Source organism: Heterodontus francisci, chromosome 2 (assembly GCF_036365525.1).
Source record: "Heterodontus francisci isolate sHetFra1 chromosome 2, sHetFra1.hap1, whole genome shotgun sequence".
Lineage (NCBI taxonomy): Eukaryota > Metazoa > Chordata > Chondrichthyes > Heterodontiformes > Heterodontidae > Heterodontus > Heterodontus francisci.
Window position 1 is genome coordinate 120008554 of NC_090372.1, and position 25699 is coordinate 120034252.

Genomic DNA, 25699 nt, shown 5'->3' on the forward strand with positions numbered 1-25699 from the left:
CACCATCCCACCCTCCCCGTATTGATACCATGCACAACCCAGCAAATTATAATCAAACTGGTGTTATTTTGGTGGCCATACTACTTCCCAACCGAACACACTCTTTTCGGAAAGTTTATAATATTGTAAACATACTAAAGATAATTCCCAAATAAATCAATAAAATTAACCACAAACCTCACTATTGTGGTTGAAGAGGGTTTAAACTAAATGGGCAGGCGGATGGGCACCAGCATATAGAAGTGCAAATGAGGAATAAGTTGCATATGAGTCTTGGGCAGTGTTATGAAAGTGCTTCCATTCTGTAATATTTTTGAGGACTCATGTTGTAGAATTGTGGAGATGGATTCATTGGAGGACTGAAGTGATTCCATCGATGCTGGACTTTTTATTTTAAAAAGGGTCACTGGAAGGACTCTGTTTAACAACAGTTACTGGATGTCATGTCTTCAGCTAAGTTAATAGGTGCCTCTGACTATGGGAGTTGTTTACAAGAGAAGTGACATGTCAAGATTTATGGTGCTCAAGAGTGGGTTTCATTTTTGAATACTGTTTTGAGTCAGTTGGGTTTGTAGCCTGCTGAAAGAAACACCCAGTTCATATTTTCTCCACCTCTCTGAGAAACCCTGCAAAGAATTCCATTGTGTGATCGCTGTAACACCTGATGCCGCATTTCTCCTGAGAAGGCTTCCTCTCAACATCTCCTGATCGAACTGTTTCTAAAAAGATCCCAGCGACCCATCTACTGGTACTCGGATGCCAGAGTCTATGCCATCTGGAACATAACATACCTTATCCTTTCTAGTCAAGAATTTAGTAGTACTTTGGCCAAAGCATCTTTATTTTTCTTTTAACTGGTGTGTGTGTGGGTGGGTGTGTTGAATATCAGAAGGGAATACATACATGCACTGTCATATTTCAAACTGTGTTAAAGCTTTGCATCTTTATCGACTAAGTCTTGTTTAATAATAAATTAATACTTTTGTGTTCAGGAGAACTTCTTTCATCAGTACGTTCTCGGCCCAACTAGAAAGGAGACATTGCTGGACTTGGTGCTAGAAAATGAGGTGTGCCAAGTGGGGGCACTCAGCATGGAACGATATAAGGTAGAATATCTAGACCGGAAGAGGGCTAATTTCAATGCAGTAAGAAGGGACCTAGCCAGGATAAAATGGATACAAAGACTGACAGGAAAAACTGTAATGGAACAATGGTCTATACTTTAAGGAAAAGATGCTTCAGGTACAGGCTAGGTACATTCCAGAACAAGAGTGAAAGGTAAGGGAACCAAAAACAGGGCACCTTGGATGACGAGGGAGATAGAGATTATGATTAAACAAAAAAAATGAGTGCATGATGCATGTCAGGCGATTCTACAAGTGAGAACTAGGCGAAAGACAATAGGTTGAGAGAGGAGGTGAGGGAGAAAATAAGACTGGCAAAGAGAGAATGTGAGAATAGAATGGCAGTCAGCATAAAAGGAGTCCAAAAATCTTGTAGTGGCATGTAAGCGGGTAGTAAGAGGCTGAGTGGGGGCCAATAGTGACAAAGAAGGTAATATATGCTTAGAGGTGCAAGGCAAGGCTGGAATACTTGATGAGTACTTTGTATCGGTGTTTACTAAGGAAGAGGAATCTGATAAAATACCAGAGAGAGTAGAGGCAATGGATAGAGTTAAAATTGAGAGGGAGGAGGTACTAGAAAGGCTGGCTATGCTTAGGGTAAAAAAGTCACCTGGTCTGGATGGCTTGCATCCTCGGTTGCTGAGGGAAATGGGGGTGGAGATAGTGGAAGGGCTTACCACAATCTTCCAATATTTCCTAGTTACGGGGGAGACGTCAGTAATCAGAGAGTGGCAAATGTGACACTCTTATTCAAGAAAGGGTATAAGGCCAGAGCTAGCAACTACAAGCCAGTTAATTTAACATCAGTCGTGGATAAGGTTTGCAAAACAATAATCAGGGGGAAAAAAAATATCAACAGCTACTTGGAAAACTTAAAGTTTATTCAAGATAGCCAGCACAGATTTGTAAAATGAAGATCATGCAAATCTAATTGAATTATTTTATGAAGTAACAGAGGAGGGTGAAGAAGGGACTGTAGTGCATGTTGTCGATGGGGATTTTAAGAAAGCACTTGATAAAATGCCATATAAAAGGCTGGTTAATAAAATTGACGCTCATGGAATAGGAGGATCAGCATCCAATTGGAGAAAAAAATTGACTCAAGGACAGTAAACAGCGAGTTGTGGTAAATGGTTGTTTTTCCAGACTGGAGGATGGTAGACAGTGGTGCTCCCCATGGGTCAGTGCTACGACCACTTTTTTTTTTGCTATTTATAAACATATGAACATAAAAATTTAGGAGAAGTGGGCCATTCGGCCCCTTGAGCCTGCATTCGAACCATTCAACAATGGCTGATCTGATTTGTATCAAATTTCACATTCCCATCTACCCCCGATAACCTTTAATTCCCTTACCTAACATGAATCTATCTACCTCCACCTTAAAAATATTCGATGACCCTGCCTCCACCACCTTCTGAGGCAGAGAGTTCCAAAGTCTCACAATACTCAGAAAAAATTTCTCATCTGTCCTAAAACGGCGACCCCTAATTTTAAAACAGTGCCCCCTAGTTCTGGACTCACCCACAAGAGGAAACATTCTCTCCACATCCACCTTGTCAAGACCATTCAGGATCTTATATACTTCAATAAAATCTCCCCTCATTCTTCTAAACTCCAGTGAAAACAAGCCCAGTCTGTCTAACCTCTCCTCAGAAGACAACCCACTCATACCAGGTATCAATCTAGTAAATCTCCCCTGAACCGTCTACATTGCATTTACATCCTTCCTTAAATAAGGAGACCAAAACTGCATACAGTATTCGAGATGTGGTCTCACCAATGCCCTGTATAACTGAAGCATAACAGTCTTACTTTTATTTTCAATTCATCTTGTAATAAAGGATAGCATTCCATTAGCCTTCTAAAAGACTTGGATCTTGGAATACAAGTAGTATTTCAAAATTTGCTAGTGATACCAAACTTGGAGGAGTGGCAAACATTGAAAACAATATGAACCACCTGCAACAGGACATAGATAGGCTAGCAGAATGGGCAGCCAAGTGGCAGATGGAATTTAATACAGACAAAAGTGAGGTGAAGCATTTTGCCAGAAGGGATAGGGTGAGGCAAGATAGACTTAAAGAAACAGAGGGACCTGGGGATGCATGTGCATAGATCTTTGACGGTAGCAGGACATATTGAAAGAGTGGTTATCAAAACATATGGGATCTTGGGTTTCATAAATAGAAGCATTGAGTACAAAACCCAGGAAGTTATGCTGAACCTTTATAAAGCTCTGGTTAGGCCCCAGCTGCAGTATTGTGTACAGCTCTGGTCACCACACTTTAGGAAGGACGTGAGGGTCCTTGAGAGAGTACAGAGATTTACCAGAATGGTTCCAAGGATGGGGGATTTTAGTTTCAAGGTTAGGTTGGAAAAGCTGACCTTGTTCTCCCTGGAGCAAAGGAGTTTGAGAGGAGATTTGACAGAGGTGCACAAGATTATGACAGACTTGGATAAGATAGAAAAGGAAAAACTGTTCGCATTAACTGATGGTACAAGGACTAGGGAACACCGATTGAAGGTTTTGGGCAACAGATGCAGGGAAATATGAAGAACATTTTTAAGCAGTGAGTGGTAATAACCTAGAAGTCGCTGTCCACGAGGGTGATGGAAGCAGAGATAATGATTTCAAAACGAAATTGGATGGGCACTTGAAGGAAATAAACTTGTAGGGCTACGGGGATCCAGTAGGGGAATGGGATTAACTGGATTGCTCTGCGGAGAGCAGGCATGGACTTGATGGACTGAATGGCCTCCTGCTATACCATAAATGACTATGACCTAAATTATTTTATAAACCTTTACAACAACCTTCATCAGCATAGTTCTTTCCTGTATTTTAAGGTTTTCCACGAGCATGGAAAGAGTGTTGAAGACCTCCGTGAACATGGTGTATGTTTCAATGAGCAATCGTTTAACGCAGGCAATTGAGCCACCAGTAGCTACCTTGGAGTGCCTCTTATCCCTGCCATTATCATCTGATGGAGACGCAGTCAACATCATATGTGCCGACGCACCACCTCTGAACGCCAACATCTCAGACAAAGAGCATTTATATGACTCCTTAAGTGACGTCCTGAGGAACACTCCAAATGGCAAGAGGCTATTCATTCTGGGTGACTTCAAAGCACATGTTGCGGCAGACAGTAATTCATGGCCGATGTGACTCTGTCGTCATCGGGTGGGAAAGATGAATGATCACGAACACCAGATTCTTGAGCTCTGTGCCCTGAACGAACTCTGCATCACCAACACCTCCATCCAGGGCAGACATCATCACAAGGTATCATGGCCACACCTAAGGTCTAGACACTGGCACCAACTAGACTTGGTCATCACAAGGAGGCGCGATCTGCCGTGTTCTCCACACCCGCACCTACTACAGCCCAGATTGTGACACCGACCACTCTCATCAGGAGCAGTGAAGGTGCACTCCCAAGAGTCCCACAGCGCCAAACACAACGGCTCGCCATGCAACAACACCCCTTGCACAAGCAATGATGCCAAATACCAGCACCTCGCACTGTCACTCAAACGATTGCTCCCCACCAAGAGTTTACCAGGAAATGCCGATGCTGGTATTGATGAAACTTGTAAGTCACTAAGCTCAATCATCTATGAAGCAGCAGAAACATCATTTGTTAAAGGCGGAACTCGCAACAAGAAGTGTTTTGAGCGCTACTCAGCTGTGAGGTTATATGTCATTGATGCAAAAAACAAAGCCTGCATGATGCACAACATAAACCCAACAGCTAAGACACTGCACGACCTGAAAGTAGCTAAGACAGTCATGCAAAAGACAGGGAGATACTGTGCAAATGAAACATAGAAACATACAGAAACATAGAAAATAGGTGCAGGAGTAGGCCATTCGGTCTTTCGAGCCTACTCCACCATTCATTATGATCATGGCTGATCATCCAACTCAGTAACCTGTTCCCTCTTTCTCCCCACATCCTTTGATCCCTTTCACCCCAAGAGCTATATCTAACTCCTTCTTGAAAACATACAATTTTTTGGCCTCAACTGCTTTCTCTGGTAGCAAATTCCACAGGCTCACCACTCTCTGAGTAAAGAAATTTCTCCTCATTTCAGTCCTGAAAGGTTTACCCCATATCCTTAGACTATGACCCCTGCTCCTTCCATGACAACATGCACTGCATTGTACAGTTTGACGACTCCATTTCCAGCAGCTTCGGAGTGAAAAATGGAACGAAACAGGGCTGAGTATTAGCCCCCACTCTGTTTGGTACCCTCTTCTCCATGCTCCTGACCTTCAGCTTCCCTGCAGATATGGAAGGAATCTACCTGCACACCAGGTCAGATGGCAAGCTCTACAATCTATCAGGATTGATAGCAAAGACACAACTCCATCACGTTCTGATCAGGGAACTCCTTTACACTGATTATGCTGTGCTAATAGCCCACACAGAAACTCATCTACAAAGACTCGGGGACTGTCTCTCCCATGCCTGTAACTTGTTCTCCCTGACTATAAATATCAAGAAAACCGTATCAGCACACTAAATAACACCCCACTGGAAGTGATTAGCAAATTCTGCTACCTCAGTTGCCCTTGATGCAGAGCTCGATACACACATCGGGAAAGCAGCTACCACCTTTGGCTGACTCACGGAAAGCGCATAGAATAACAAGCTGACCCTTCAGACCAAGTTGATTGCTTATCAGGCCTGTGTTCTCAGCACCTTGCTGTATAGCTGTGAAACAAGGGTGACTTCCAGTTACCAGGAAAACGTGGTGAACAATTTCCATCTTTGCTCTCTGGGTTATGGGTATATCCCGGCAGGACAAAATCACGATGTAGCAGTCCTTGCAAAGACAGAGCTCCCAACTGTTAGCACTAACAAAACAGAGGTGTCTTCGTTGGATTGGGCACGTCCGCAGGATGGAAGGACCTACTGTACGGTGAGGAGCCAGATGGCCAGTGGGGCACCCAAAGCTCTGCTTCAAGGATGCCTTCAAGCGTGGCATGAAGGTCCTAAACGTAGACTATCACACCTGGGAGTTACTAGTCCTGTGGACTGGCATGCGGTACCACCACGACCAGTGGCTACAGCAACTTGGCAACAGGCACCAATGCCGAAAGCAACCCAAAATGTCACCTGGTAGCTTCACGTGCGGCACTTGTGGCAGAAGCTGCCTCCACAGCCATCAGCAAAGGTGCACCCCATCGAAAGGTATTGTTTGCTGTGTGTCCATCATCTGTCACAGATGGAAGGATATCAACCCATACTATCCCAGTATGCGTCATGTTTTCATGCGTTGTCCCCAGAGTCTGGGTCTTCGCCATCTCAGTTTTGTAACCTGTGGCAATTAGGAAGTATTTATCTTTAAACCAAGCAAAATCTTACACCAGATAAGGAGTAGTGTGGAAGGAGGTCTGGGAGCACTGATTTCCAGTTCCTTTTGCTAAAGATGCCCAAACTGGTTTATTTATAAATTTTTATTCTTTCCCTCCAATTATACAGGAAGACTTGTGCTGTTTAGTTCTCTTCGAAGCTTTTTCTCAAAAGCTAGCTGATGACCCTTAATAATGGCCTCTAGATGTGATGGGAAGTCTCTTGCAGAATTGCAGCTATCTGCTCTTTGAGCCTGCCACATAACAGCACCGTCTCTGCCCAGTTGCTGCTCACCCAGCTTCATTCCTCTGAATCCTGACACCAGCCCTCAATCTTTCATTTACTTCAGGGTTTCAGTTTGCCCTTAGCCCCACCTTCGTTCAGTTTTCAGGCAACACTGAAGTTGTTACAGATGTAGTTGTCTGAATGGAGACCTCTGGTTTGTAAAATCACGTGGGGTATAAATTTGTCGTGACAAGTAACTTCAAATGGGTTACAGCAAAGCAGCAGTTGTTTTGCAGATTTTCTTTTCCACTGACTTTGAATTCAGCCAATTTGAGAAACCTAAAATCTCTACCTCGACAATTTTGGGAACAGAGACAAGCAAATATGTGAGTGAAAGAAAGAGGCGGTGGAAGACAGAATGTGGAAGAGAAATTCACAAAGTACAGAGGACAGACCAAAAGAGAGGAGGAACAGAAACAATAAGAATGCAAGATGAGCAGAAAGAAAAACAACAAAGACAGGCACGCATTCTTTTCTAAGCAACACGACAGGAATTCAACTACTTTTCAAACAATACTTACAATATATTGCTGCAGATATTAACTATTACCATTATTAGTTAAATACATCAACTGCAAAACAACACAACAGTAAAATGGATTTTAAAACATAATCCAACACACATTGATATCTGACGCCGTTACTGCTCAACCAAAGCAATACAATATAGTCATTCATGGTACACTCATTGGGAGAATGCCCTTGCAAGAAATATCCAATGATTCTTCCAGAGCCATCATTACTGGATTCAGTCTGGTCAAGGTACATCTGGTGGATTCCTTACCATTCTCACCTTTGGTAGCTCAAGCAGGTTATTGGGGATCCTGACTCCCAAACACTGATGAAGTTTTCATCTGATAGCTTTCCTTAATCTGCCAGTTGCAAAACATTTGATTCTACTATTTGACTGACATTGGCTGGAGATTGAACTAAACTTTTCCAAATATGCAGCAAACTTGAGCTAGTTACTACTAAGTCGTGAGTAAACTTTGAATATGGTAATAAATCTCACCAAAATTACAGACCAAAGCCAAGGTGGCAAAATTGAAAACTAAACTGCAGAGATAAGACAGACATTAGATGTGACGCGGAGCTAAGATGCTAATGAATGGAAGTTAAAACATTTTGTTGGTGAGGTGGCCTTTGTATTACAATGCAAAGTTTAAAATGTTACATAAAATCAATGACAAGCATGAATTTTCAAAACATGGCACAGATTCATAGATGGGTACAGTAAAATAATCTTCAGAAATTTAATTCACACACTTGAAAATTTAAGATTTGCAATACTGCTGGAGGACCCTTCCATTTCCCACTGCGTTATGAGCATTTTGAATAATGATTGCTTACCTCCAACATCTCACTTAACCGTACGTCAGTTCTTTGCTGTAAAAGGACAAAATAAAAGATTCAGTGGAAATATTTCACTGAAAATAAAAAAATAAGCTTAATTTAAATATGCAAATATATACCAGTGTTTTAATTGTGCGCAAAGACTTCAATAGTCCAATCAGCAACTGTCTCTTTCTTTGATTAGCAAGCAGCCCCAGGCTAGCTTGTGTAAAGCCTTCCTTGGCAATATTTAGCTGCCTGTCAAAATAAAAATCAGCAAGTGAGTTACAAATCAGACAAATAATTATGAAAATGAAGAGGAAACAAAATTTCTTTTAGGTTTATATATAATAAAATGGTTCCTCATTCCAATAAAACAACTTGGATTTACATTGCATCTTTAACACAGCTAAACATCACAAATAACTTCACAGAGGCACAAGGAAAATGAACCCTGGGCCAAAGGAGGAGAGATTAGGAAGAGCAACCAAAAGCTTGATCAAAATAGTGGGTTTTAAGATTGGTCATGAAAACGAGATGTAAGTGGAAAGGAGGACAAGTTTAGGGAGGAAATTCCACAAAAACCTAGGTGGCTGATTATGCTCCACCTTTGGTGAACGCCATAAGAGAGGAAGCACACCACAGGCAAGTATGTTCATAATGAGGAAAATTCAATGATAAATGCACAGCATACTCTAAACCAGGGAAGCCACATTAGAAAATTGTAGGATTGGACAGTGAAATGGCAAAGCCAGCATCCATAAGATCCAGTTAGAAGCTTTAATTAAAAACAGTAAGTAACCAGCTTTTGCCTCAGCGGGCGGCACAGTGGCGCAGTGGTTAGCACCGCAGCCTCACAGCTCCAGCGACCCGGGTTCAATTCTGGGTACTGCCTGTGTGGAGTTTGCAAGTTCTCCCTGTGTCTGCGTGGGTTTCCTCCGGGTGCTCCGGTTTCCTCCCACATGCCAAAGACTTGCTGGTTGATAGGTTAATTGGCCATTATAAATTGCCCCTAGTATAGGTAGGGAAATATAGGGAAGGTGGGGATGTGGTAGGAATATGGAATTAATGTAGGATTAGTATAAATGGGTGGTTGATGGTCGGCACAGACTCGGAGGGCCGAAGGGCCTGTTTCAGTGCTGTATCACTAAACTAAAACTAAACTAAGTAGATTTTCCTGTTTTTGAAATTCTGCCAATTTTTTGATTGATTTCCAATATCAAGACACATTTGTTATGGACAGGTGGTAAGAGGTGTAAGGTGGTTCCCACTGATCCCCTCCCAACTGACTGGAATTGTGTTATCATTTTAAATAAAAGTTAGTCCCAGAGTGTTTTTAGAATCAAATAAACAGACAAATAATAGGTTAAAAGATAACTATTTATTTTCACACAATTCCCAGAATGGTCACAAGCTCACCCACGCACACATTCACTCACACATGCATACACAAGAATAGAGGGGAAAAGGGTAAGTGGTCTAAAGTGGAGGTAGATGTTCGTGGCTTCCAGTAAACCTGTTGAATCTTTTAAGTCGGGCAGTCTCTTTTCAAGGTACAAAGGGAGTTTGTAGGACTGAACGTATTGAGGTGTTGCAGATTTCTGGTGGTAAATACTTCAGATTGGAGCTGGTGGTCATTTTCAGTTCACTGCTGCAGCATGGCTTCTTCCAGCTTGGCTGGATTTCTTTCCACAGCCTCTGCTGCACTGCTTTCTGAAGGTCTTGGGCTTGATCTCACCGCACCACCACCACCACCCCCCTCCCCTCCCCAGACAGCGACCATTTAATGTCAAAATCCATTACATTTGAGTTTCTGTTAGTTGACACATGGCCTTCTCCCCTGGTGTGATCACACAACGGACCAGGATGTGGAATTCATAGCTATCGATTGATATCTGGATGGGTACCATTGTTACAATGTGGCAACTTCACACCTATTCATTCTACTTTTGGCCATCAGTCAGTCTGTCTCCAGAACCCTTTGTTCAGTCATTCATGTTAATTAAGAGTAATTAATATGCAATAGTGCCCCTTTCAATTTCAAAAGGATTCTCCCAGAGCTATTTCAGATAAGGTTAACGAGTTCTATCTTGGCAGCCAAGGTTAACGAGTTCCAACTTGGCAGGCATGTTTACTTCCAGTGCAGGAGGGGTCACATAACCACAACTCCATTTTGACTGTTGTTTGTTTGGTTGGCTGGCTGTTGGTCCACATTCTTAGGCTTTTGTTTATCAGTTGGCGTTTTAAATTCAAACTTCTTCCATTGCATGGTTTATTTCATCATGGCTCCTTCCGTGCATGACACATTAAAAAAAATTAGAATTAACAGCACAGTAACAGACCATTTGGCCCAACTTGTCTATGCTCCTGCCAGCCTACTTCATCTATCAGCAGATCCTTCTACTCCTTTCTCCTACACCTACTAATATGAATCTATACAACTCACCACAACCACTCCAAATGGTAGCAAGTTTCACATTATAGCCACTCTCTGGGTAAAGAGAATTCCCCTGAATTAAGTTATATTTATGACCTTGTTTTGAATTTCCCAATAAATGGAAACGTCATTTCTATGTCCACCCCCATAATTTTAAAGACCTCGGTTAGGTCACCTCATCACCTTCTCATTTCTAAAAAGTAACCTTGCCTGTTCAATCTTTCCAATTGTTAGAACCTGTCAGTTCTAGCATCATACTTTTACATGTTTTTACACCATCTCCAATGCCTCTAAATTCTTTTAAAAACAAATATGAACATACATACGAACATACAAATTAGGAGGAGTACATCGCTCGGCCCTTCGAGCCTGCTCTGCCATTCAATAAGCTCATGGCTGAACGGATTACTCCACATTTCCACCTAGCCCGATAACCTTCCATTCCCCTTGCTTATCAAGAATCTACCAACCTCTGCATTAAAAATATTCAAAGATTCTGCTTCCACCGCCTTTTGACGAAGAGAATTCCAAACACTAACGACCCTCTGAAATAATTTCTCATCTATGTCTTAAATGGATGACCCCGTATTTTTAAACAGTGACCCCTAGTTCTAGATTCTCCCCCAAGGGGAAACATCCTTTCCACATCCACCCTGTCGAGACCCCTCAGGATCTTATATGTTTCAATCAAGTTGCCTCTTGCTCTTCTAAATTCCAGCAGATACAAGCCGAGCCTGCCCAATCTTTCCTCGCAAGACAGCCCGCCCATTCCAGGTATTAGTGTAGTAAACCTTCTCTACTGCCTCCTACGCATTTACATCCTTGCTTAAATAAGGAGACTTGTACTACACACAGTACTCCAGATGTGGTCTCACCAATACTCTGTATAGCTGAAGCATAAGCTCCCTACTTTTGCATTCAATTCCCCTCGTGATAAATGATAACATTCTATTAGCTTTCCATATTACGTGCTGTACCTGCATACTAACCTTTTGCAATTCATGCACTAGGACACCCAGATCCCTCTGCATCTCAGAGCTCTGATAATATAGATAATATGCTTCTTTTTTATTCTTCCTGCCAAAGTGGACAAGTTCACACTTTCAAACATTATTCTCCATCTGCCAAATTTTTGCCCGCTCACTTAACTTACCCATATCCCTTTGCAGACTCCTTCTAAGTTTTTCACAACTTAATCTCCTATCTATCTTTGTGTCATCAGAAATTTTGCAACCTTATATTCTGCTCTTTGATCCAAGTCATTGATATAGATTTTAAATAGTTGAGGCCCCAGCACTGATCCCTGTGGCAGTCGACTAGTTACAGCTTGCCAACCTGAAAGCAACCCATTTATGCCTACTTGATGTTTCTTCTTGGCTAACCAATCATCAATCCATGCAAATAGGTTATCCCCACATTGGGTTGTCCAACCATTTCGCATTTGGCGGCGGGGGGCGGGGGGGCCCACATTACAATTTTGGTCTTGCAGAGGGGGCTGGTGAGACAATTTCAGAAAGGTATAGGCGTTACAAATGCATCGATTTATCAAAACAACAAATGTGCATTTTTGTGATAAAGATTTAAATGAGATTAATTTATGGGCTTGTATTTTTATCACTATGTTGGACACTGATGCAGTGAGAACCTGGCATTTTCCTGATTGCACAAATAGTCATTGATGGTCTGCAAACATCGGACAGGAGCGATCTTGACCACCTGCTCTCGTTCTGTCTGTCCCTGTGCTTGCCCCTGCCCCTTCTGTGTTGATCGCCCAGTGTCGGCACCCTCTCCACCCGTGCCACGCTCTCCCCCTCGCTCACTCTCCCCCTCCCTTGCCCTCACATCCCTCCCCCCTCCCTCGCTCACGCTTACCCTCCCCCTCCCTCGCTCTCCCTCCTTCCCTTCCCCCCTCTCCCTCCCCGTCCCGTCCCTCGCCCTCTCTCCATCCCTCCCCGTCCCGTCCCTCGCCCTCTCTCCCTCCCTCCCCGTCCCGACCCTCGCCCTCTCTCCCTCGCTCTCTCCCTCCCTCCCGTCCCTCGCTCTCTCCCTCCCTCCCTCCCGTCCCTCGCCCTCTCCCTCCCTCCCTCCCGTCCCTCGCCCGCTGCCTCCCTCCCCGTCCCTCGCCCTCTCCCTCCCCCCCGTCCCTCGCTCTCTCCCTGCCCCCGTCCCTCGTCCTCTCCCTCCCTCCCCGTCCCTCGCTCTCTCCCTCCCTCCCTCCCCGTCCCTCGCTCTCTCCCTCCCTCCACCCCATCCCTCGCTCACTCCCTCCCTCCACCCCATTCCTCGCTCTCCCTCCCGTCCCTCGCTCTCTCCATCCCTCCACCCCCCTCCCGTCCCTGGCTCTCTCCCTCCCTCCCCCCCCGTCCCTGGCTCTCTCCCTCCCACCCTCCCGTCCCTCGCTCTCTCCCTCCCACCCTCCCGTCCCTCGCTCTCTCCCTCCCGCCCCCCGTCCCGTCCCTCGCTCTCTCCCTCCCTCCCCCCGTCCCTCGCTCTCTCCCTCCCCCCTCCCTCCCTCCCTCCGTCCCTCACTCTCTCCCTCCCTCCCCCACCGTCCCTCGCTCTCTCCCTCCCTCCCTCCCCCCCCGTCCCTCGCTCTCTCCCTCCCTCCCCCCCCGTCCCTCGCTCTCCCCCTCCCTCCCTCCCGTCCCTCGCTCTCTCCCTCCCTCCCGTCCCTCGCTCTCTCCCTCCCTCCACCCCGTCCCTCGCTCTCTCCCTCCCTCCCTCCACCCCGTCCCTCGCTCTCTCCCTCCCTCCCTCCACCCCGCCCCTCGCTCTCTCCCTCCCTCCACCCCGCCCCTCGCTCTCTCCCTCCCTCCCTCCACCCCGCCCCTCGCTCTCTCCCTCCACCCCGTCCCTCGCTCTCTCCCTCCCTCCCTCCACCCCGCCCCTCGCTCTCTCCCTCCCTCCCTCCACCCCGCCCCTCGCTCTCTCCCTCCACCCCGTCCCTCGCTCTCTCCCTCCACCCCGTCCCTCGCTCTCTCCCTCCACCCCGTCCCTCGCTCTCTCCCTCCACCCCGTCAATCGCTCTCTCCCTACCCCCGTCCCTCGCTCTCTCCCTCCCTACCCCCCGTCCCTCGCTCTCTCCCTCCCTACCCCCCGTCCCTCGCTCTCTCCCTCCCTACCCCCCGTCCCTCGCTCTCTCCCTCCCTACCCCCCGTCCCTCGCTCTCTCCCTCCCTACCCCCCGTCCCTCGCTCTCTCCCTCCCTCCCTCCCGTCCCTGGCTCTCTCCCTCCCCCCCTCCCGTCCCTGGCTCTCTCCCTCCCTCCCTCCCCCACCGTCCCTCGCTCTCTCCCTCCCTCCCTCCCCCCACGTCCCTCGCTCTCCCCCTCCCTCCCTCCCTCCCCCCCCGTCCCTCGCTCTCCCCCTCCCTCCCTCCCCCCCCGTCCCTCGCTCTCCCCCTCCCTCCCTCCCGTCCCTCGCTCTCTCCCTCCCTCCCCCCGTCCCTCGCTCTCTCCCTCCCCCCTCTCTCCCTCCCTCCGTCCCTCACTCTCTCCCTCCCTCCCCCACCGTCCCTCGCTCTCTCCCTCCCTCCCTCCCCCCCGTCCCTCGCTCTCTCCCTCCCTCCCTCCCCCCCCGTCCCTCGCTCTCCCCCTCCCTCCCTCCCGTCCCTCGCTCTCTCCCTCCCTCCCGTCCCTCGCTCTCTCCCTCCCTCCACCCCGTCCCTCACTCTCTCCCTCCCTCCCTCCACCCCGCCCCTCGCTCTCTCCCTCCCTCCACCCCGCCCCTCGCTCTCTCCCTCCCTCCCTCCACCCCGCCCCTCGCTCTCTCCCTCCACCCCGTCCCTCGCTCTCTCCCTCCCTCCCTCCACCCCGCCCCTCGCTCTCTCCCTCCCTCCCTCCACCCCGCCCCTCGCTCTCTCCCTCCCTCCCTCCACCCCGCCCCTCGCTCTCTCCCTCCACCCCGTCCCTCGCTCTCTCCCTCCACCCCGTCCCTCGCTCTCTCCCTCCACCCCGTCCCTCGCTCTCTCCCTACCCCCGTCCCTCGCTCTCTCCCTCCCTACCCCCCGTCCCTCGCTCTCTCCCTCCCTACCCCCCGTCCCTCGCTCTCTCCCTCCCTACCCCCCGTCCCTCGCTCTCTCCCTCCCTACCCCCCGTCCCTCGCTCTCTCCCTCCCTACCCCCCGTCCCTCGCTCTCTCCCTCCCTACCCCCCGTCCCTCGCTCTCTCCCTCCCTACCCCCCGTCCCTCGCTCTCTCCCTCCCTCCCTCCCGTCCCTGGCTCTCTCCCTCCCCCCCTCCCGTCCCTGGCTCTCTCCCTCCCTCCCTCCCCCACCGTCCCTCGCTCTCTCCCTCCCTCCCTCCCCCCACGTCCCTCGCTCTCCCCTCCCTCCCTCCCCCCCTGTCCCTCGCTCTCCCCCTCCCTCCCTCCCCCCCCGTCCCTCGCTCTCCCCCTCCCTCCCTCCCGTCCCTCGCTCTCTCCCTCCCTCCCGTCCTCGCTCTCTCCCTCCCTCCCGTCCCTCGCTCTCTCCCTCCCTCCACCCCGTCCCTCGCTCTCTCCCTCCCTCCCTCCACCCCGCCCCTCGCTCTCTCCCTCCCTCCCTCCACCCCGCCCCTCGCTCTCTCCCTCTCTCCACCCCGCCCCTCGCTCTCTCCCTCCACCCCGCCCCTCGCTCTCTCCCTCCACCCCGCCCCTCGCTCTCTCCCTCCACCCCGTCCCTCGCTCTCTCCCTCCACCCCGTCCCTCGCTCTCTCCCTCCACCCCGTCCCTCGCTCTCTCCCTCCACCCCGTCCCTCGCTCTCTCCCTCCACCCGTCAATCGCTCTCTCCCGACCCCCCGTCAATCGCTCTCTCCCGACCCCCCGTCCCTCGCTCTCTCCCTCCACCCCGTCCCTCGCTCTCTCCCTCCCTACCCCCCGTCCCTCGCTCTCTCCCTCCCTACCCCCCGTCCCTCGCTCTCTCCCTCCCTACCCCCCGTCCCTCGCTCTCTCCCTCCCTCCCCCCCGTCCCTGGCTCTCTCCCTCCCCCCCCCTCCCGTCCCTGGCTCTCTCCCTCCCTCCCCCCCGTCCCTGGCTCTCTCCCTCCCTCCCCCCCGTCCCTGGCTCTCCCCCTCCCTCCCTCCCCGTCCCTGGCTCTCTCCCTCCCTCCCTCCCGTCCCTCGCTCTCTCCCTCCCTCCCTCCCGTCCCTCGCTCTCCCCCTCCCTCCCTCCCGTCCCTCGTTCTCTCCCTCCTTCCCTCCCGTCCCTCGCTCTCTCCCTCCCTCCCTCCACCCCGTCACTCGCTCTCTCCCTCCCTCCACCCCGTCCCTCGCTCTCTCCCTCCCCGTCCCTCGCTCTCTCCCTCCCCCCCGTCCCTCGCTCTCTCCCTCCCTCCCCCCGTCCCTCGCTCTCTCCCTCCCTCCCCCCGTCCCTCGCTCTCTCCCTCCCTCCCCCCCGTCCCTCGCTCTCTCCCTCCCTCCCCCCCGTCCCTCGCTCTCTCCCTCCCTCCCCCCCGTCCCTCGCTCTCTCCCTCCCTCCCCCCCGTCCCTCGCTCTCTCCCTCCCTCCCCCCCGTCCCTCGCTCTCTCCCTTCCTCCCCCCCGTCCCTCGCTCTCTCCCTCCCTCCCCCCCGTCCCTCGCTCTCTCCCTCCCTCCCGTCCCTCGCTCTCTCCCTCCCTCCCGTCCCCTCGCTCTCTCCCTCCCTCCCGTCCCTCGCTCTCTCCCTCCCTCCCGTCCCTCGCTCTCTCCCTCCCCCCCCGTCCCTCGCTCTCTCCCTCCCTCCCCCCCGTCCCTCGCTCTCTCCCTCCCTCGCCCCCGTCCCTCGCTCTCTCCCTCCCTCCCCCCGTGCCTCGCTCTCTCCCTCCCTCCCCCCGTCCCTCGCTCTCTCCCTCCCTCCCCCCCCGTCCCTCGCTCTCTCCCTCCCCTCCCCCCCGTCCCTCGCTCTCTCCCTCCCTCCCGTCCCTCGCTCTCCCCTCCCTCCCTCCCGTCCCTCGTTCTCTCCCTCCCTCCCCGTCCCTCGTTCTCTCCCTCCCTCCCGTCCCTCGCTCTCTCCCTCCCTCCCTCCACCCCGTCACTCGCTCTCTCCCTCCCTCCACCCCGTCCCTCGCTCTCTCCCTCCCTCCACCCCGTCCCTCGCTCTCTCCCTCCCTCCACCCCGTCACTCGCTCTCTCCCTCCCTCCATCCCGTCCCTCGCTCTCTCCCTCCCCCGTATCTCGCTCTCTCCCTCCCCCCCGTCCCTCGCTCTCTCCCTCCCTCCCCCCCGTCCCTCGCTCTCCTCCCTCACTCCCCCCGTCCCTCGCTCTCTCCCTCCCTCCCCCCGTCCCTCGCTCTCTCCCTCCCTCCCCCCGTCCCTCGCTCTCTCCCTCCCTCCCCCCCGTCCCTCGCTCTCTCCCTCCCTCCCCCCCGTCCCTCGCTCTCTCCCTCCCTCCCCCCCGTCCCTCGCTCTCTCCCTCCCTCCCCCCGTCCCTCGCTCTCTCCCTCCCTCCCCCCGTCCCTCGCTCTCTCCCTCCCTCCCCCCCGTCCCTCGCTCTCTCCCTCCCTCCCCCCGTCCCTCGCTCTCTCCCTCCCTCCCCCCCGTCCCTCGCTCTCTCCCTCCCTCCCCCCCGTCCCTCGCTCTCTCCCTCCCTCCCCCCCCGTCCCTCGCTCTCTCCCTCCCTCCCGTCCCTCGCTCTCCCTCCCTCCCCCCCGTCCCTCGCTCTCTCCCTCCCTCCCCCCCGTCCCTCGCTCTCCCTCCCTCCCCCCCGTCCCTCGCTCTCTCCCTCCCTCCCCCCCGTCCCTCGCTCTCTCCCTCCCTCCCCCCCGTCCCTCGCTCTCTCCCTCCCTCCCCCCCGTCCCTCGCTCTCTCCCTCCCTCCCCCCCGTCCCTCGCTCTCTCCCTCCCTCCCCCCGTCCCTCGCTCTCTCCCTCCCTCCCCCCCGTCCCTCGCTCTCTCCCTCCCTCCCCCGTCCCTCGCTCTCTCCCTCCCTCCCCCCCGTCCCTCGCTCTCTCCCTCCCTCCCCCCCGTCCCTCGCTCTCTCCCTCCCTCCCGCCCGTCCCTCGCTCTCCCTCCCTCCCCCCCGTCCCTCGCTCTCTCCCTCCCCCCCGTCCCTCGCTCTCCCTCCCTCCCCCCCGTCCCTCGCTCTCCCTCCCTCCCCCCCGTCCCTCGCTCTCTCCCTCCCCCCCGTCCCTCGCTCTCTCCCTCCCCCCCGTCCCTCGCTCTCTCCCTCCCCCCCGTCCCTCGCTCTCTCCCTCCCCCCCGTCCCTCGCTCTCTCCCTCCCCCCCCGTCCCTCGCTCTCTCCCTCTCCCCCGTCCCTCGCTCTCTCCCTCCCCCCGTCCCTCGCTCTCTCCCTCCCCCCCGTCCCTCGCTCTCTCCCTCCCTCCCCTCGCTCTCTCCCTCCCTCCCGTCCCTCTCTCCCTCCCTCCCGTCCCTCGCTCTCTCCCTCCCTCCCGTCCCTCGCTCTCTCAATCCCTCCCTCGCCGTCCCTCGCTCTCTCAATCCCTCCCTCCCCGTCCCTCGCTCTCTCAATCCCTCCCTCCCCGTCCCTCGCTCTCTCAATCCCTCCCTCCCCGTCCCTCGCCCTCTCTCTCCCTCCCTCCCCGTCCCTCGCCCTCTCCCTCCCTCCCCGTCCCTCGCCCTCTCCCTCCCTCCCCGTCCCTCGCCCTCTCCCACCCCCCCGTCCCTCGCCATCTCCCTCCCTCCACCCCATCCCTCGCTCTCTCCCTCCCTCCACCCCGTCCCTCGCTCTTCCTCCCGACCCTCCCCCCCGTCCCTCCCCCCCGTCCCTCACTCTCTCCCTCCCTCCCTCGGTCCCGTCATCCCTCGCTCTCTCCCTCCCTCCCTCCCCCCGTCCCGTCATCCCTCGCTCTCTCCCTCCCTACCCCCGTCCCTCGCTCTCTCCTCCCTCCCGTCCCTCGCTCTCTCCCTGCCTCTCGTCCCTCGCTCCCTCCCTCCCGTCCCTCGCTCTCTCCCCCCGTTCCCCCCTCCCGTCCCTCGCTCTCTCCATCCCTCCCCCCCTCCCGTCATCCCTCTCTCTCCATCCCTCCCCCCCTCCCGTCATCCCTCGCTCTCCCTCCCTCCCTCCCCCCGTCCCTCGCTCTCTCCCTCCCTCCCCCCGTCCCTCGCTCTCTCCCTCCCTCCCCCCCGTCCCTCGCTCTCTCCCTCCCTCCCCCCGTCCCTCGCTCTCTCCCTCCCTCCCCCCGTCCCTCGCTCTCTCCCTCCCTCCCTCCCTCCGTCCCTCGCTCTCTCCCTCCCTCCCTCCCTCCCTCCCTCCCCCCGTCCCTCGCTCTCTCCCTCCCTCCCCCGTCACTCGCTCTCTCCCTCCCTCCCTCCCCTCGCTCTCTCCCTCCCCCCCTCCCGTCCCACGCTCTCTCCCTCCCCCCCTCCGTCCCTCGCTCTCTCCCTCCCCCCCTCCGTCCCTCGCTCTCTCCCTCCCCCCCTCCGTCCCTCGCTCTCTCCCTCCCCCCTCCGTCCCTCGCTCTCTCCTCCCCTCCCCCTGTCCCTCGCTCTCTCCCTCCCCCCCTCCGTCCCTCGCTCTCCCTCCCCCCCTCCGTCCCACGCTCTCTCCCTCCCTCCGCCCCGTCCCTCGCTCTCTCCCTCCCTCACTCCCCGTCCCTCGCTCTCTCCCTCCCTCACTCCCCGTCCCTCGCTCTCTCCCTCCCTCTCACTCCGCGTCCCTCGCTCTCTCCCTCCCTCCCTCCCGTCCCTCGCTCTCTCCCTCCCTCCCGTCCCACGCTCCCTCCCTCCCTTCCCTCGCTCTCTCCCTCCCTCCCGTCCCACGCTCCCTCCCTCCCGTCCCTCGCTCTCTCCCTCCCTCCCTCCGTCCCTCGCTCTCTCCCTCCCCCCCTCCCGTCTCTCGCTCTCTCCCTCCCTCCCGTCCCGTCTCTCGCTCTCTCCCTCCCTCCCGTCCCTCGCTCTCTCCCTCCCTCCCTCCCTCCGTCCCTCGCTCTCTCCCTCCCTGTCCCTCGCTCTCTCCCTCCCTGTCCCTCGCTCTCTCCCTCCCCGTCCCTCCCTCCCTCCGTCCCTCGCTCTCTCCCTCCCTGTCCCTCGCTCTCTCCCGTCCCTCCCTCCACCCGTCCCTCGCTCTCTCCTCCCTCCCTCCACCCGTCCCTCGCTCTCTCCCTCCCTCCCTCCACCCCGTCCCTCGCTCTCTCAATCCCTCCCGTCCCTCGCTCTCTCAATCCCTCCCTCCCCGTCCCTCGCTCTCTCAATCCCTCGCTCCCCGTCCCTCGCTCTCTCAATCCCTCGCTCCCCGTCCCTCGCCCTCTCCCTCCCTCCCCGTCCCTCGCCCTCTCCCTCCCTCCCCGTCCCTCGCCCTCTCCCTCCCTCCCCGTCCCTCGCCCTCTCCCACCCCCCGTCCCTCGCCATCTCCCTCCCCCCGTCCCTCGCCATCTCCCTCCCTCCGTCCCTCACTCTCTCCCTCCCTCCACCCCGTCCCTCGCTCTCTCCCTCCCTCCACCCCGTCCCTCGCTCTTCCTCCCGACCCTCCCCCCGTCCCTCCCCCCCGTCCCTCGCTCTCCCTCCCGTCACTCGCTCTCTCCATCCCTCCCCCCCTCCCGTCATCCCTCGCTCTCTCCCTCCCTCCCTCCCCCCGTCCCTCGCTCATTCCCTCCCTCCGTCGCTCGCTCTCTCCCTCCCTCCCTCGCTCTCTCCCTCCCTCCCCCCCGTCCCTCGCTCCCTCCCTCCCTCCCGTCCCTCGCTCCCTCCCTCCCTCCCGTCCCTCGCTCTCTCCCTCCCTCCCTCCCCCCGTCCCTCGCTCTCTCCCGCCCTCCCCCCGTCACTCGCTCTCTCCCTCCCTCCCTGCCCCCCGTCCCTCGCGCTCTCCCTCTCTCCCCTCCCCCACCTCCGTCCCTCGCTCTCCCTCCCCCCCTCCGTCCCACGCTCTCTCCCTCCCTCCGCCCCGTCCCTCGCTCTCTCCTCCCTCACTCCCCGTCCCTCGCTCTCTCCCTCCCTCACTCCCCGTCCCTCGCTCTCTCCCTCCCTCCCCCCCCGTCCCTCGCTCTCTCCCTCCCTCCCGTCCCACGCTCCCTCCCTCCCGTCCCTCGCTCTCTCCCTCCCTCCCGTCCCACGCTCCCTCCCTCCCGTCCCTCGCTCTCTCCCTCCCTCCCTCCGTCCCTCGCTCTCTCCCTCCCCCCCCTCCCGTCTCTCGCTCTCTCCCTCCCTCCCGTCCCGTCTCTCGCTCTCTCCCTCCCTCCCGTCCCTCGCTCTCTCCCTCCCTCCCTCCACCCCGTCCCTCGCTCTCTCCCTCCCTCCCTCCACCCCGTCCCTCGCTCTCTCAATCCCTCCCGTCCCTCGCTCTCTCAATCCCTCCCTCCCCGTCCCTCGCTCTCTCAATCCCTCGCTCCCCGTCCCTCGCTCTCTCAATCCCTCGCTCCCCGTCCCTCGCCCTCTCCCTCCCTCCCCGTCCCTCGCCCTCTCCCTCCCTCCCCGTCCCTCGCCCTCTCCCTCCCTCCCCGTCCCTCGCCCTCTCCCACCCCCCGTCCCTCGCCATCTCCCTCCCTCCGTCCCTCACTCTCTCCCTCCCTCCACCCCGTCCCTCGCTCTCTCCCTCCCTCCACCCCGTCCCTCGCTCTTCCTCCCGACCCTCCCCCCGTCCCTCCCCCCCCGTCCCTCGCTCTCCCTCCCGTCACTCGCTCTCTCCATCCCTCCCCCCCTCCCGTCATCCCTCGCTCTCTCCCTCCCTCCCTCCCCCCGTCCCTCGCTCTCTCCCTCCCTCCGTCGCTCGCTCTCTCCCTGCCTCCCTCGCTCTGTCCCTCCCTCCCCCCCGTCCCTCGCTCCCTCCCTCCCTCCCGTCCCTCGCTCCCTCCCTCCCTCCCGTCCCTCGCTCTCTCCCTCCCTCCCTCCCCCCGTCCCTCGCTCTCTCCCGCCCTCCCCCCGTCACTCGCTCTCTCCCTCCCTCCCTGCCCCCCGTCCCTCGCGCTCTCCCTCTCTCCCTCCCCCCCTCCGTCCCTCGCTCTCCCTCCCCCCCTCCGTCCCACGCTCTCTCCCTCCCTCCGCCCCGTCCCTCGCTCTCTCCCTCCCTCACTCCCCGTCCCTCGCTCTCTCCCTCCCTCACTCCCCGTCCCTCGCTCTCTCCCTCCCTCCCTCCCGTCCCTCGCTCTCTCCCTCCCTCCCGTCCCACGCTCCCTCCCTCCCGTCCCTCGCTCTCTCCCTCCCTCCCGTCCCACGCTCCCTCCCTCCCGTCCCTCGCTCTCTCCCTCCCTCCCTCCGTCCCTCGCTCTCTCCCTCCCCCCCTCCCGTCTCTCGCTCTCTCCCTCCCTCCCGTCCCGTCTCTCGCTCTCTCCCTCCCTCCCGTCCCTCGCTCTCTCCCTCCCTCCCTCCCTCCGTCCCTCGTTCCCTCCCTCCGTCCCTCGCTCTCTCCCTCCCTGTCCCTCGCTCTCTCCCTCCCTGTCCCTCGCTCTCTCCCTCCCCGTCCCTCGCTCTCTCCCTCCCCGTCCCTCCCTCCCTCCGTCCCTCGCTCTCTCCCTCCCTGTCCCTCGCTCTCTCCCGTCCCTCCCTCCACCCCGTCCCTCGCTCTCTCCCTCCCTCCCTCCACCCCGTCCCTCGCTCTCTCCCTCCCTCCCTCCACCCCGTCCCTCGCTCTCTCCCTCCCTCCCTCCCTCCACCCCGTCCCTCGCTCTCTCAATCCCTCCCGTCCCTCGCTCTCTCAATCCCTCCCTCCCCGTCCCTCGCTCTCTCAATCCCTCGCTCCCCGTCCCTCGCTCTCTCAATCCCTCGCTCCCCGTCCCTCGCCCTCTCCCTCCCTCCCCGTCCCTCGCCCTCTCCCTCCCTCCCCGTCCCTCGCCCTCTCCCACCCCCCGTCCCTCGCCATCTCCCTCCCTCCGTCCCTCACTCTCTCCCTCCCTCCACCCCGTCCCTCGCTCTCTCCCTCCCTCCACCCCGTCCCTCGCTCTTCCTCCCGACCCTCCCCCCGTCCCTCCCCCCCGTCCCTCGCTCTCCCCTCCCGTCACTCGCTCTCTCCATCCCTCCCCCCCTCCCGTCATCCCTCGCTCTCTCCCTCCCTCCTCCCCCCGTCCCTCGCTCTCTCCCTCCCTCCGTCGCTCGCTCTCTCCCACCCCCCCGTCCCTCGCTCCCTCCCTCCCTCCCGTCCCTCGCTCTCTCCCTCCCTCCCTCCCCCCGTCCCTCGCTCTCTCCCGCCCTCCCCCCGTCACTCGCTCTCTCCCTCCCTCCCTGCCCCCCGTCCCTCGCGCTCTCCCTCTCTCCCTGCCCCCCGTCCCTCGCGCTCTCCCTCCCTCCCTGCCCTCCGTCCCTCGCTCTCTCCCTCCCTCCCTGCCCCCCGTCCCTCGCTCTCTCCCTCCCTCCCCCCTGTCCCTCGCTCTCTCCCTCCCTCCCACCCCGTCCCTCGCTCTTCCTCCCGTCCCTCCACCCCGTCCCTCGCTCTTCCTCCCGTCCCTCCACCCCCGTCCCTCGTTCTATCCCTCCATCCCTCCCTCCCCTCACTCGCTCTCCCTCCCTCCCTCCCCCCCATCCCTCGCTCTCCCTCCTGTCCCTCGCTCTCTCCATCCCTCCCCCCCTCCCGTCCCTCGCTCTCTCCATCCCTCCCCCCGTCCCTGGCTCTCTCCCTCCCACCCTCCCGTCCCTCGCTCTCTCCCTCCCTCCCGTCCCACGCTCCCTCCCTCCCGTCCCTCGCTCTCTCCCTCCCTCCCGTCCCACGCTCCCTCCCTCCCGTCCCTCGCTCTCTCCCTCCCTCCCTCCGTCCCTCGCTCTCTCCCTCCCCCCCCTCCCGTCTCTCGCTCTCTCCCTCCCTCCCGTCCCGTCTCTCGCTCTCTCCCTCCCTCCCGTCCCTCGCTCTCTCCCTCCCTCCCTCCCTCCGTCCCTCGCTCTCTCCCTCCCTGTCCCTCGCTCTCTCCCTCCCTGTCCCTCGCTCTCTCCCTCCCCGTCCCTCCCTCCCTCCGTCCCTCGCTCTCTCCCTCCCTCCCTCCACCCCGTCCCTCGCTCTCTCCCTCCCCTCCCTCCACCCCGTCCCTCGCTCTCTCCCTCCCTCCCTCCACCCCGTCCCTCGCTCTCTCAATCCCTCCCGTCCCTCGCTCTCTCAATCCCTCCCTCCCCGTCCCTCGCTCTCTCAATCCCTCGCTCCCCGTCCCTCGCTCTCTCAATCCCTCGCTCCCCGTCCCTCGCCCTCTCCCTCCCTCCCCGTCCCTCGCCCTCTCCCTCCCTCCCCGTCCCTCGCCCTCTCCCTCCCTCCCCGTCCCTCGCCCTCTCCCACCCCCCGTCCCTCGCCATCTCCCTCCCTCCGTCCCTCACTCTCTCCCTCCCTCCACCCCGTCCCTCGCTCTCTCCCTCCCTCCACCCCGTCCCTCGCTCTTCCTCCCGACCCTCCCCCCGTCCCTCCCCCCCGTCCCTCGCTCTCCCTCCCGTCACTCGCTCTCTCCATCCCTCCCCCCCTCCCGTCATCCCTCGCTCTCTCCCTCCCTCCCTCCCCCCGTCCCTCGCTCATTCCCTCCCTCCGTCGCTCGCTCTCTCCCTCCCTCCCTCGCTCTCTCCCTCCCTCCCCCCCGTCCCTCGCTCCCTCCCTCCCTCCCGTCCCTCGCTCCCTCCCTCCCTCCCGTCCCTCGCTCCCTCCCTCCCTCCCGTCCCTCGCTCTCTCCCTCCCTCCCTCCCCCCGTCCCTCGCTCTCTCCCGCCCTCCCCCCGTCACTCGCTCTCTCCCTCCCTCCCTGCCCCCCGTCCCTCGCGCTCTCCCTCTCTCCCTCCCCACCTCCGTCCCTCGCTCTCCCTCCCCCCCTCCGTCCCACGCTCTCTCCCTCCCTCCGCCCCGTCCCTCGCTCTCTCCCTCCCTCACTCCCCGTCCCTCGCTCTCTCCCTCCCTCACTCCCCGTCCCTCGCTCTCTCCCTCCCTCCCTCCCGTCCCTCGCTCTCTCCCTCCCTCCCGTCCCACGCTCCCTCCCTCCCGTCCCTCGCTCTCTCCCTCCCTCCCGTCCCACGCTCCCTCCCTCCCGTCCCTCGCTCTCTCCCTCCCTCCCTCCGTCCCTCGCTCTCTCCCTCCCCCCCTCCCGTCTCTCGCTCTCTCCCTCCCTCCCGTCCCTCGCTCTCTCCCTCCCTCCCGTCCCGTCTCTCGCTCTCTCCCTCCCTCCCGTCCCTCGCTCTCTCCCTCCCTCCCTCCACCCCGTCCCTCGCTCTCTCCCTCCCTCCCTCCACCCCGTCCCTCGCTCTCTCAATCCCTCCCGTCCCTCGCTCTCTCAATCCCTCCCTCCCCGTCCCTCGCTCTCTCAATCCCTCGCTCCCCTTCCCTCGCTCTCTCAATCCCTCGCTCCCCGTCCCTCGCCCTCTCCCTCCCTCCCCGTCCCTCGCCCTCTCCCTCCCTCCCCGTCCCTCGCCCTCTCCCTCCCTCCCCGTCCCTCGCCCTCTCCCACCCCCCGTCCCTCGCCATCTCCCTCCCTCCGTCCCTCACTCTCTCCCTCCCACCACCCCGTCCCTCGCTCTCTCCCTCCCTCCACCCCGTCCCTCGCTCTTCCTCCCGACCCTCCCCCCGTCCCTCCCCCCCGTCCCTCGCTCTCCCTCCCGTCACTCGCTCTCTCCATCCCTCCCCCCCTCCCGTCATCCCTCGCTCTCTCCCTCCCTCCCTCCCCCCGTCCCTCGCTCTCTCCCTCCCTCCGTCGCTCGCTCTCTCCCTCCCTCCCTCGCTCTGTCCCTCCCTCCCCCCCGTCCCTCGCTCCCTCCCTCCCTCCCGTCCCTCGCTCCCTCCCTCCCTCCCGTCCCTCGCTCTCTCCCTCCCTCCCTCCCCCCGTCCCTCGCTCTCTCCCGCCCTCCCCCCGTCACTCGCTCTCTCCCTCCCTCCCTGCCCCCCGTCCCTCGCGCTCTCCCTCTCTCCCTCCCCCCCTCCGTCCCTCGCTCTCCCTCCCCCCCTCCGTCCCACGCTCTCTCCCTCCCTCCGCCCCGTCCCTCGCTCTCTCCCTCCCTCACTCCCCGTCCCTCGCTCTCTCCCTCCCTCACTCCCCGTCCCTCGCTCTCTCCCTCCCTCCCTCCCGTCCCTCGCTCTCTCCCTCCCTCCCGTCCCACGCTCCCTCCCTCCCGTCCCTCGCTCTCTCCCTCCCTCCCGTCCCACGCTCCCTCCCTCCCGTCCCTCGCTCTCTCCCTCCCTCCCTCCGTCCCTCGCTCTCTCCCTCCCCCCTCCCGTCTCTCGCTCTCTCCCTCCTTCCCGTCCCGTCTCTCGCTCTCTCCCTCCCTCCCGTCCCTCGCTCTCTCCCTCCCTCCCTCCCTCCGTCCCTCGTTCCCTCCCTCCGTCCCTCGCTCTCTCCCTCCCTGTCCCTCGCTCTCTCCCTCCCTGT

At 58.3% G+C, this 25699-nt stretch overlaps 1 protein-coding gene across 2 annotated transcripts in view; it reads right to left on the reverse strand.

The window, feature by feature from the left end:
* The window catches only part of vps50 (VPS50 EARP/GARPII complex subunit), a 321852-nt gene that overhangs the window by 179311 nt on the left and 116842 nt on the right, over positions 1-25699 (reverse strand). For both annotated transcript variants that reach the window (XM_068009984.1, XM_068009978.1), the window contains exons 7-8: positions 8248-8365; positions 8126-8161 (exon numbers count right to left, since the gene is read on the reverse strand). In XM_068009984.1, the coding sequence (XP_067866085.1) occupies positions 8126-8161; positions 8248-8365 (154 nt within the window). The remainder of the gene's footprint in view (positions 1-8125; positions 8162-8247; positions 8366-25699) is intronic.